Source organism: Carassius gibelio, chromosome A13, assembly GCF_023724105.1.
Source record: "Carassius gibelio isolate Cgi1373 ecotype wild population from Czech Republic chromosome A13, carGib1.2-hapl.c, whole genome shotgun sequence".
NCBI classification, from domain to species: Eukaryota; Metazoa; Chordata; class Actinopteri; order Cypriniformes; family Cyprinidae; genus Carassius; species Carassius gibelio.
In genome coordinates, this window is record NC_068383.1 from 9,467,552 (window position 1) to 9,480,507 (window position 12,956).

At 35.0% G+C, this 12,956-nt stretch overlaps 1 protein-coding gene across 2 annotated transcripts; it reads right to left on the reverse strand.

The window, feature by feature from the left end:
- Positions 1–4,093: 4,093 nt before the first annotated feature.
- LOC128026077 (E3 ubiquitin/ISG15 ligase TRIM25) lies at positions 4,094–8,950 on the reverse strand. 2 transcript variants are annotated; one of them, XM_052612801.1, is made up of 8 exons: positions 8,786–8,950; positions 6,920–7,528; positions 6,423–6,518; positions 5,853–6,086; positions 5,351–5,507; positions 5,140–5,184; positions 5,008–5,049; positions 4,094–4,919 (listed from the first exon to the last, which is right to left on the reverse strand). In XM_052612801.1, the coding sequence occupies exons 1-8, from the start codon at positions 8,786–8,788 to the stop codon at positions 4,363–4,365; spliced, it is 1,743 nt and encodes a 580-aa protein (XP_052468761.1). In that variant the 5' UTR covers positions 8,789–8,950; the 3' UTR covers positions 4,094–4,362. The 2 variants fall into 2 exon arrangements, with proteins under 2 accessions (XP_052468761.1, XP_052468762.1); XM_052612802.1 differs by lacking the exon at positions 8,786–8,950 and adding an exon at positions 8,285–8,732.
- Between the last annotated feature and the right edge of the window lie 4,006 nt (positions 8,951–12,956).

Below are 12,956 nucleotides of genomic sequence, written 5' to 3' on the forward strand. Positions count from 1 at the left end.
TTAATTCCACTTAGTGTAAATAGCCACTGCCGTATTTTTCTTACTCCATTGGCAGATCATTTGTAAAATAAGAAAAATGCACTTAAAATATTATTATTAATTTTATTCTTTTCTATATATTTTTTGCCCATGAGATACCATAAAATGATTAGCTATTATTTCTTTAATCTAATGGTCTGCCAGATTTCACCTGTGATATTATAACACTAAGAAGAATTATATTTGTATTGAGTCTGAAGTATGCAAACGGCTTTATGGCTGGAGCTGTTGCCATGGTGAATCGTAATAGTAATGGCTTTTTATAGTTGTGGTACACGTGCTTATTGAGGTTATTGAGCTTACTGTTCTGTAACCGAAAACTCAGAGTTTCCTATCTCAGGGTAAGTCAACTCAGAGTTCAAGTTTAAACTCAGAGTTGGTTGAACCTCCTTAGTGAAACGGGCCCCAGGCCTCCTCTCCCAACATCACCAACTAATCTCCCTGATGCTCTTGTGTTTGAATGGTAGTAAACCCACAGCTGTGTTCCAACATGCAGTGAAAAGCCTTCCCAGAAGTGTGGAAGCTGTTATGGCAGCAAAATGATGTTTCAGGATAATGGCTTTGAATTCAAATATTCAGCAAGCACGAATAGGTGTGGTGTCAGGAGTCCACATAATTTTGTTTAGTGTATACTGGAAAACCTATTGATGTTTTAATATAAATATCGTTAAATGCATTAAAAATGCATTATGCATTAATCCGGAAGATATAATATGATGTGTCTTGCTTTAATCACACTTTTTTAAAAACACTCTGTAGCTGTGACTGCTTAAAATTAGGCCATTTTGTTTCTACATATCTTGTCCTATTAAACTTTTATTTTCTGTGCACTTATATTCATGTAAAACTATTTATATATTTCTATTCAGTTTTTATTTTAAGAGCCACATTTACCATTGGACATCAATGAAAAATGTCAACATAAATGTCTTTATAATGTCTTTAAATAAACATAAAATATTTATATGGAAATATTGCAATTTTATTATTTTTATTTAATGTTTTTTAAAGATTTAACCATTTTTAAACAGAAATTGCTAGTAAACTTCACAAATAATTAAAAAAAAACAGTAGTACACCAAATTAAATATGGAATATTGAATGACTAAAATATCTTTTTTTTTTTTTTTTTAAATATACTCCAATAATCTTTTATTTACAGTATTTTTTTCTGTGTAAAAAAAAAGCAAAATAATTAAAATGACAGGCCGAATAGAAGTATTGTCAATTCTATAAATGCATAGATGCATTTTATTTACCAATGCGAACACATGGAACAAACTGCAGGCCAACTAATTTATCATTATAATTCATATATTCAAGTAATATAATATTTATATTGTGATAGATTATAACAAAATAATTTATAGTTTTAGTCAATGCACATCCTTTGAAGTATAAACATCAATGAGAACAACTTTTCAGTTTTCTTGATAATTTGATAAGCCTTATTTTGTCATCTTAACCAAGCATTATTACATGCTTACTGTCATTTTATTATTTGAACTTAGTTCAGTTTTTCCCTGTTGCCAATCTATTAGAACAGCCCTGTGCAAACTAGCATTTGAGAACCAATAATAGCTATACCCTTCACAACCACTTGAGGGAGCACAGAATTAGCTTTTGAAAAGGCTAATTAAAAAAAAAAACCGGTGGAAGCAGATTCACGTTTAAGATTTTCAAATATTTCAAACAAACGAACTTCATATGTTCATGTTAAACTTTGACTTTAATTGATTGCAATTTCACTGTCAGCGGGATATTAAGTCATTTTGACATTTTTTTCGCTAAAGGTAGTTCTGTGTGGGGAAAATACTGATTCCAAATACGTAATTTCAAATAGGGAAAATATAGTTAAGGACTTTCTTCTGCCACATGTAGCCTAATTAAGAAGTGTCCCTCCTGCTTTCAGACAAATCTGATTTAAGATTGATTTATCACACCTGTAGCTTTGAAATGTTCTTTTGAAATTTTGAAAAATAATATTACTCTTGATATCTCATCCTACATTCATCTGATTAAAATCTAAATTTAGCACGTACAGTATATTCTGTACAGCATACCAGTACAGCTGTTAAAGTACAAGTCCCTGGTGGTTAATTCTAATGATCTTTGAGCAGAAATATTTCATTATGTGTCTATTTTCCAGTTTCTCTTTGATGGTGACCCATTTTCTGAGAACTGACTGAGGGATATGAAGATCCTATGTGTCTTCTACAAACAGTAGTCTGTGTTTTTATAACAGTAACCATAATTTGGGAGGTCTCACGCACATGTGCCCTTTTGGAATTAATTAAGAAATTTCTTCCTAATTAGTCTTTAATTGCCCTCCTTTACACAGAGCTCTTCTGTAGGGACTCTCGTGCAGTTTAATTGGACTGGCCTTAACAAGCTTTCTCATCATTAATCCCTCATGGGTTTAATGAGCACTGGGCCTTAGCCTATTTGAATATGAAAAGATTATAATTTATGTAGATTTCTAAACCAGACTCTTTTGGGACAAAAAGAGAACCTCACAAAAGACGAGTTATATGTACGAGTTTATATAAGATCGATTTGATAGTGGAAATGCTGAGAGAGAGAGAGAGAGAGAGAGAGAGAGAGAGAGAGAGAGAGAGAGAGAGGGAGGGGAAATCTATTCCTCCATTTGACCAACAGGTGTAGCTGTACTCAAACAGTTTTAGTGTTCCTGTCAATTTCTATTCATCCAAATCAGGAATCAATCAAATCTAATGATCCCTCTGTGTGACCTCACTCACATGATATTATATAAGAAAGAAAAATAGCAAATAATAAAAATATCAATCTGGAAAATGTTAATCATGCATTATGTTATGCTAATCTGCTATTATAATGATCTTAGATGTAAAAATGTATATACACTATTTCTCAGAGTTCAAAAATATGCATTTCAATACACGGACCACAAAAAATCTATACATAAAAAAAACTTGTAATGGGAGTTTAGTGTAGATTAGTACAATCTCCCACTTTAGGAGTCTTGAAGAAAGCTTCATGTGATTCATGGACGTCAGGGTTAAAAATGGAGCTGAACCCTTCCCCACTACTGGGATGTTTTCCTCCCCTTATGGGCTCAGACGGGTTTTTCGAAGAAACGACAAGAATTTTTGCCCAGTTTGCAGGCTCTTGTTGTTTTTGGGGAGTGCTGGAGTCTCGAGACCTTTGTATTTAACTGCAGTTTCTGAGTGGTGTAGCTAGCTCTCGCTGACTCCCTTTGATTCTCCGAGTTTAGTGTAGTTTACCATCCCACTATTGCGTTCTCTAAGTAGGGTGGATGTGTTGTTTAAAAGTAAGGAGGTAGGTTTCGTCTCTTCTACCTCCAACACCTCAGTACACTACATGCATTATTATAAATCTCTGATCTTTTACACAAATTTGCCGAGTTGGGGACGCTAAATTTCCAGCAATTCCATCGACTTGATTGCACACATACTAATTTAACTGAACTGAGCTGGATGATGACATCATTGAATTCAACGATGAACTGCCTTTTTGCATTATTGACACTATTGTCCACTATTTAATGCTGTTCAGTAGCTTTGTCACAATCGGTTTTGTTAAAAGCGCTATATGAATAAAGGTGACTTGACTTTAAACCTGCCACTGCAAGCTTTCTTATGCCACTTTACTTTCTAAAAGTAATTTAAAGTTTTAAATATCCCTGTCCCTTATGATTAACTGTTTGCTATAGCATTCCTGATCTGCATGTCACTTGAGATAAATGAAAGAGAGACAGTTCTGAGAATGGATACATTTAATTCATGGTTCTGTTGTAATATATATATATATATACACACAACCTCAACCTCAAGTTCAACCTCAATTCACTATTTTTAAAGGAAATTGGTGAATCAAACAAACATTTAGCATAAACTGTAAAATCTAGAGTAGCAGAGATGGCAAGTGAAATCTCAGGAAAAGGAACAAAACAAAAGACATAGGTCATCTCACAACATGACATTTTTCATGCAGTCACATCAAAAATGGCAGAAGAGAAAGTGGCTGCAATTTCAAAAACAACAGAAATCATCTATTTCTTATTTTTATTTTTTTAATTACTTGTTTGACCAGCACATATCCAGCAATAAGGTTTGAAAGCTATTAATTAATAGACTAATTTAGCCTTTTCTTTGATGCAATTAACATAAATAAAGATAATGCTGTAACAATGTAGTATGACAAGGCAAAGAATGTGACCATTAGCATTAGAAATACATTTTGAAATCACACTATAGAATTTGTTTATTAAAATGATTTATTTTGCCTTGCATTAGTGTCCATTTGTGATAGACCCATGTGCAGTCACAATGTAATGTTTGTTTTGGTAATGTTTGTTGGCAAATCACAAATAGTCACTGATGAGTAATTTTTCCAGCCCTTAAATGAAAACCCAGTAAAGAGGGGTTGAGAAAATGTGGTCTGGATTGTGTGCAGGAGGGTCATTTTATCAGAGACATTGTAAAAGGACACAGTTCCTGCTTCTTGGTCAAGAAACACTCCAATTTTAGAGACCAAGCTAATGTTGGTCTCTTGGCCATTATTCAATACACAAAGATTAGCTGTTGGAAAGTTAAATTTCCAGGATCTGTTGTTAGAGCCAAAGATAAATGTTCCTCCACCTTTATTAATATAGTCATATGAGAATGCAATAGAGCAACCTGTTCCCCCCCACTGAACTTCAAAATAACAGCGTCCAGAAAGCCTTTCATTACACAGCACCTGGTACGTACGTTTATATTTATACGTTAAATTCAATGAATCTGAGCTTTGCTGAACATCACGCCTTGACACAGACTTGTTATTATTTACAGAGAGCTGAGTACAGGCGGATGAGCGATTCAGATTCAGGTCAGAGAAATCTGTTGATAAAAAGAAAATGGGATTAAACAAATGTACTTCAGTAGTGGATTTTCTTCACTCCTGACATGCAGCTACAAAGTGACTTACATATAAGGAATTCTTCTCTGGTCTTGGGTTTAGATGGCAAATCTAAAAAAAAAAAAAAAAAACTTAAGCATATGTGGATGTATTAAGTGTACCATTTCAAAATAAAAATGGGAAAAAATATATTGAACTTACATGCTGCGATCTTTTCATTTTTCACCATTATATGGATAGTTGGAACTATTAAGACACAAATTGTTTACTGTAAATATTTTACCAAAATTGGAGGTTATTAACAACGATAAAAAAAATAATAATTACCTATGAATTACCATTCATTACCTATTAACAGATCCACATTAAAGATAATAGCTTGGCGAACAAAAATCCTTAAAAGCTAACTCACCTTTCTCTGATATCCACGCAATGTCTTGTTCACTGAGGTCATCCAGCTGGCTTTTGAGCTCACTGACAACTGTTTCTATTTCCTCAAATGTCAGATGTTGGCTGATGGAGATGCCACCCAAATTTGAACATTGGTATCGGGAAACGGTTAAGAAATTCTGCAATTGGAAGAAGCTACAATAAATCATAAAACATTTCACAATAACGCTTTTGATTCAGAGAACACAGGTGCTGTTCTGTGTGTCTAAAATTGTTGTGATGAGTCCAAAAACAAAAACATAGACAAAAAGAACAAAACAAAAGACAAAAACATAAATAAAATAGCAAATCTGGCCCTTGTGTTATGCCCTCTTAATATTATTCCCTTTATATTAACAAACAAATGACATAGACCCTAAAATCAAGCATCACATTTGGTTTCTGACCATGCAGTCAAACCAAGAGTGAAAACAGCCTTTAAAAAACCAAACTTCCTCTGCTGCAGATAATCAGAGTTCTGTTACCTGAATCACATAGATGTCATCTTCTATCAGAGAAAGCTGCCCCAGTTCAGCATGCTTCTTCCTTAGATCACTGATCTCCTGCTCCAATGTTAGAATGAGGTCCTCAACTCTGCTTACTTCTGATTTCTCCTGAGCTCTGATCATGTCTGTTATCTTGACTCGTCTTTTCTCCATTGAGCTGATCAGCTCTGTGAACGCCTTCTCGTTGTGCTCCACGGCTGCTTCTGCAGAGTGCTGTTAGATGACAGAGCAGACTTTTATTAAAACATCCCTTTGCTTCGGCTCTTACTATAACCCACAGACAAAACAAACTATTGAATTACACCTGAAAACAAGTTAAGAGTAAGATAAAAAAATATTTAAAAAGTAGCAGCAAACATTACAGAACATATAAGAAAGCAAACCACTTGTTTGAAATAATGTATTGTATGATAACTCATATTTTTTCAAACTTTACTCGAAGGATAACCTTTTTTCAAGGCATGTTTATCATACTATAATTCTATACCACAGTTTACTTATCTTTGTATAACTGTACATTCTTATCCTATAATATAATTATAACAATACCTTATGAGAGTCCACAGCTTCTCTTAATTCCTGCACCTTCATCTCTCGCTGATGTATTTCTCCTTGTAGGCCATCTTGATTTTCCTGCAACCGCCCCTGTGAATAAATTTGTGCTGTTTATTTATTATGCTTCTGCAATAATGTTTATGGAAACTGTTCCCAAGTAGTGAAAAATAAATAAACCAGCCTACTAGGAAACAAAGGTTGAGTTCTATAATGCATGTTCTTGAAGAACAAAATTACAAATAAAAATACATAAACGTCTGAGGAGGAACTAATCTTAGAGGCATGGAATAGCATGTAAACTACCTATCCACAAACCAAGGGGTTTAAATGAGCAAAACAAATTTTTTACTTAGTCTACTATCAAGTGTCAATAATAAATTTTTTTTTTAATTTGCAACAATTACGATATGTCCAGTACTTTAGCATCAGAGGTGGAAGACAACTTAAGTGGAGAACACACACTTTTGTATTAGTATAATATTATGCCTGACCTGTATTTTTTGTCTTTCTGCTGCAGGTGAAGTCATGTTATGGTTCTGGTGGTTGATCAAAGCGCACTGAACACATATTAACTGCTGATCTTGGGAACAATACAGCTCAAGTGGTTTATGATGTTGGGAGCAGATCTGGTCCAGTAGAAGTGGAGAGGCATTGGCTAGTTTGTGCCATTTTAATGCAGGAGATGTATAATGAGTTTTGATGTGAGATTCACAGTAAGAAGCCAAACACACCAGACAAGACTTGATGGCTTTTAGTTTGGTCTCAGTGCAGATGTCACACTCAACGTCTCCAGACACAGCAAAACTCAGGACAGGAGAGGCTGTTCCTGCTTCTGGTTCTTTTCTCTTCATTCTCTCCACAACTTCAGCCAGCACAGTGTTTCTGCTGAGAACTGGTCTTGGGCTGAACGTCTGCCTGCACTGGGGGCAGCTGTAAACGCCTTTCTGGTCATCCCTATCCCAACACTCATTAATACAGTCCATACAGAAACTGTGGCCGCATGATGTACTAACTGGATTCTTCAGAAGGTGAAGACAGATTGGACAGTTTAATGGATTTTGTTCATCAGAAGATTCTGCCATTTTGCTGCTGTGAAAAAACTGTAGAAAACACTAAGTGATGTTACTGGAAAATATTGAATCACGTAAACTAAAATTCAAATCTCACTCAACAGCTTACAAAAATAAAGAGAACACTTAAATATAAGATTGTAATTTGGTTTACTCAATGTTGCTTATCTTGGCGTGCATGAAGTAATTTTGATGATGTCATGAATTTAGACAATTTTTATCAGATGCAAGTGTACAGGAATTAATACACTGACTAGCCTATTCCATTTTTAGAGCTGAAACTTTTTAGTGAGGGAAATGAATGAATGCACCTTTAAATTCAAGAAATTTCCAGATTAGTAGTTAAAACCCTGTTTTTCAGTGCCTGCTGAAAATAAAATAAAATAAAACCTCAGTAGACATTGTAATGGTTTTAATGGTTATAATGGGAATTGTATTGGTTTTAATGGACACTGTAATGGTCCCTGTGGGTCTTCACTTGTAATTTGATGTTGCCTTCTATTGGTAGCATAATACAATGGGTTAATGATCAACAGTTGATGGTTTGTAATGGTATCTGTAGTGAAACCCGTATGTTATGGTTTCCATTTTATTTTATTTTTTTATTATTTTATTCCCCAGCAGGGTTTTTCTTAAAACTTCATTTTTGTTTTAATTCATCTTTTCACATGTGATGACACGATTCATTCGTCGTCAGTCTCAAAGTAACGTTAACCTCATTTCTCTTTCTTGTTTCTCTAACAAACATGAAGCGATCTCATTTTTATGCATCATAAGGTTGTTTACCTGATCACTTGAACTTCCGGTTGGTTTCTCTAAGTTATACTCATTAAACGTGTCTCTTCACTTATTTGGTAAAATAGGTGATGCAACTGTAGATTATAGTAACACACCGAGAAATAAAAAGCGCCAAAACCTTCAACTTTGAACCGAATACGTCATAGGCATAAGACACGTAGAAGAATCCAAGAGGTTCTAAAAATGCATCGGTTAGCTAATATGGTTTAGCGTTTTAAAGAGTCATATTGCTATTCATAATAAGAACAGACCCAGGCATACTATTAACAGTTTAAGAATCATTTTAATAGTGGAAACCGTGGATGAAATGCATAGGCTAGTTGTTTACAAATAACTTAGCATAATCTTCAGCAACGAGGCTAGTCGAATTCAGACACTATCGTGACAAGACTACCCGTTATTTAGTCAATGTTATAAAGATAAATAGACCATACTTTGCTGCGTATTATTACAGAACTATTAAATACACTGTTGCTTGGACACACTTACCATCTCTTGCACGCAGTTGTAATGCAAAGAGAGGTCAGCTTCACTTTTGTTTCCTGAAAAGATACCCAACTACGTCTCAGCTACGTATTAGATGGTGACACTGGAGTGGACTTTCAAATATGTCCAGTCCCACTCCCGAAAAAAAAATCCTGTCCCGTTCCCGCCCACTCCCGGGTTGTATTATTTGAATCGTTTAAATCATGCTTTTACCCGAAAATATTAAATAAAAGGAACAGACAAACTCATTGAGAACTAGCCTTTAAAGGGTTAGTTCACCCAAAAATCTAAATTATGTCCATAATGACTCTAAATGTCCTTCCAAACCCGTGATACCTCCGTTTATCTTGGGAACACAGTTTAAGATATTTTAGATTAGGTCAGAGAGCTCTCAATCCCTCCATTGAAACTGTGCACAGTATACTGTCCGTGTCCAGAAAGGTAAGAAAAACATCATCAGTAGTCCATGTGACATCAGAGGGTCAGTTAGAATTTTTTTGAAGCATCAAAAATACATTTTGGTCCAAAAATAGCAAAAACTACGACTTTATTCAGCATTGTCTTCTCTTCCGTGTCTGTTGTGAGTACGTTCACTGCACTGCAGTTTAGTGATATCTGATTCTCGAACAAATCATTTGATGTAACCGGATGTTCTTGAACCAGTTCACCAAATCGAACTGAATCGCTTGAAACTGTTCGCGTCTCTAAAAAGCATTAATCCACAAACGACTTAAAGCTGCAGTAGGGAACTTTTGACGCTCTAGCGGTTAATAAACATAACTGCTTGCGTCTTGTGGAAGAACATTGTAGCCGGAGCTACTTCTCTCTGTTTATGTCTATGAAGAATCACAAGGTACTGGGTTACTCCGCCGCGGTACCCCCGAAGCAATCTAAAATAGTCTGAATATAAACACTTATTATAGGTGTACGCTAGTGATTCAGGACAAGCTAAAAACACGGTTTGGAAAATGGATTCATGGTGTACTCGCTTATTATGTTCATTTTTCTACATTTTGAACACAAACAAAGTTACGGACCGCAGCTCTGACTGGTTGTTTTTTACCGGGAGCGCATGACTTTCTGCAAATGGCAATAGGACCACTGGGAGGAGCCAGAGGAGCTTGACTTTTTTCACAGATTATCTGTCTCATATTCTACTGTCAGGACATAATGACAGGTTTAACAAATATGTAAAAAATATATTTTTACAAAAGTTCCCCACTGCAGCTTTAAGCTGTTCATTTTTTTGATGTGGCTGACACTTTTTTTTAAAGTAATGTTAGGCAGCACAACAGCTCATGTGCTGGTTGTCGCCTAATTAGGACCTGAAGTAGATAAATATCACGTGTGCTTTTTAAAACAGTATGCCACAGCAATGGGAAACTCTGTATAGTAATATTCAGATGTGTGCTGCACATTTTACGGAGGATGAGGACTGTTTCCTGAGAGAGTAGCCTGCAATACCGGTGTTTTGACAAATAATGCTGGCTCACAGCCTGTACGTATGTTTTCATATTTAAAGGATTTGCCACTGATGATTCAAATGCGAGTTTTGGGGAGTGTAGAGTAGCGCTTGTTGTTTGTCATTTCTCCAATTAAAAATGCAGACATGGTTTTATGTTTACGCATTGTGATGCAATGCAATGTGTAAAAAGATCGTATAAGTCATTATAATCAGGGTTTTATTATTGGTCTTGTATCGTTTCACTGGTACATGGCATCACAGTATGTTAAGGGGCATAACATTTCTGTCATACACTAGGTATTCGGCCAATCACAATGCACTGGATAGCTGGCCAATCAGTGTACAGCTCGCTTTTCAGAATGATGAGCTTTGTAAAAATCGACATGTATCAGAAAGGCAGGACATATAGGAGAAATTTTAATGTACAGTATGTGGAAAATGTTTTTTCTTTTTTTTAACCTTAAACTGTAAAATTCAGAAAACACATTTCATCGCACTATATACACAAAATAATGTTCTTTTTAAGCAGTGTCTTTTTTTTAGAAATATTAACACATCCACGTTTTACAGCAGAAAATGCACCTTGTATACAAAATGCATTTGAACCTCAACCAACTTGAATTGTCACATATTTTTTATCGATTTATTTCTTACTTTAGAAAAAAATCAGGAATCCAGAAACACATGGAACACTTTACTTGTTTTACAAGAAAAAACACTTCTGATTTCCCTAATGGGAAATAAACACTTTTAACGCTATTCAGATTGACCTGAGTCAGTTACAGACTGGTTAACCCCTTTCCACCTTTTCCAGTAGGAACTCATATTTGACTCAAGTGTGTATTAGTATTAGATACATTCCTAAACGGACTAGCAAAAATCCTCTCATTAGCAAAACCAATCAATATTCCCCCTCTCTCAGCTCATTTTCTCACGATCTCAAGAAATCCTCTTTCTCCCACATGCTTCAACAGATTAACCCACAATGTCTCTCATCAGGCCTGATCTCTGATCAATGCTGTTCTCACACGAGTGATAGTGAAAGGTTAAAGTAATAGGTTCCAGAGCAGTGAGAAAGAGCTAATAAGAATGCCAGAAGTGTGAAGAGGTGATGACCGTGTTCATTTCACTCAGGGTCTGTGTGGATATTCATCGAAGCTTCAGACTTCAGATTTCCAACTAAAGGATGCAGAACTGCAAATACCATTAGGATCAGAGGCCAAATATTTAAATACAGAGAAACTGTGTAGTATCTGTATCAACATGTAAAAAAAAACATGTAACAAAAAAATGTCTGTTGATCCCTTCCTCTCAGAGAATTTACTAGGCTTGAAGGCTAGCAAATAGCCCCCTATCACATCCAGTAAAATGCAGATGACCTTAAGAACTTCAACTTGCAGCAGTCTTTACCCTGCAGAGATGAGAACAAAGTCCCTTCTAGGGTCTCATCCAGTGCTCATGTTTCTATCCCAGCCAAAACATAACCGCATGGGAGCACATGAACCTAAAAACAGATGCTCAACTCTGTCTTTGCTTATTTCCCAGAAAGCTTTACCCACTGGCAGTGAAGATTGCCTTTTTTGGTCAGACAGATTATAACCAACAGACAAAAGGAATACAAATATATAGTGATCACACTAAAAAATAGAAATGGAAGACACAATGTGTAATAAATATTTCTTTATTACTTTACCCATAAATACTGTTAAGGTTTACAGAACACTGCTTTTTATCACTATTACTGTTTCAAGACCAAACCAAATGACTAAATAACACTGGCTCAAATGGAGAAGAATTCACCAAGACATCAACAAGTACTTATCAATTGTTGAGGCCAATACAGTATTTGGTCAATATTTTAATCAGAACAGCTTCGAGGTTGCCTTTCAAATTGAGATAAATAATTACAGTATTTTTAATTCTAACATTTTACCCTGTAACCTGTACTTTTATTTATTAGGTTTGGCACCTTTATCAGACAGGGAATGGTTTGGTTTTGCATCAGTAATATCTGTTGGGTGTATCATGGCATGACTGATAGAAGAAACCCTTCAAATACAATTCTATCAAATCTACTCATATGTTTTGGTGTGGGAGAGAACAAAGACAAGCAAAAATCCTCTCATTAGCAAAGTAACAAAGTAGTGCAATAAAAAAATATATATATTTTTATTTTTATTAATAGACCAATACCTAACTATCTAAACAATATTAATCAGTCTATTATTCCTCTGACATCAGTCAAAATATATATATATATATATTTATAATTTTATATAATTGTATTTTTTAACCCTTTGCAGAATCTCTGAAAATACGAGTAATTTTCAAAAAATAAGAAAGATCATACTCTATGCATGTTATTTAGTACTGTCCTGAGTAATATATTGTACATAAAAGATATTAACATTTAGTCCACAAGACAAAAAAAAAAATGCTGAAATTATTAAAATAACCCCACTCAGAAGTTTCAATACTGTGTTCTGTTACCTGATGATCTTGACTGTCTTTCTGTTTTGTGATGGTTGTGCATGAGTCCCTTGTTTGTTCTGAACAGTTAAACTGAGCAGCGTTCTTCAGAAAAATCTTTAAGGTCCTGCAGATTCTTCAGTTTTCCAGCATCTTTGCATATTTGAACCCTTTCCAGCAGTGACTGTATGATTTTGAGATACATCTTTTCAGACTGAGGACATTTGAGGGACTCAAACA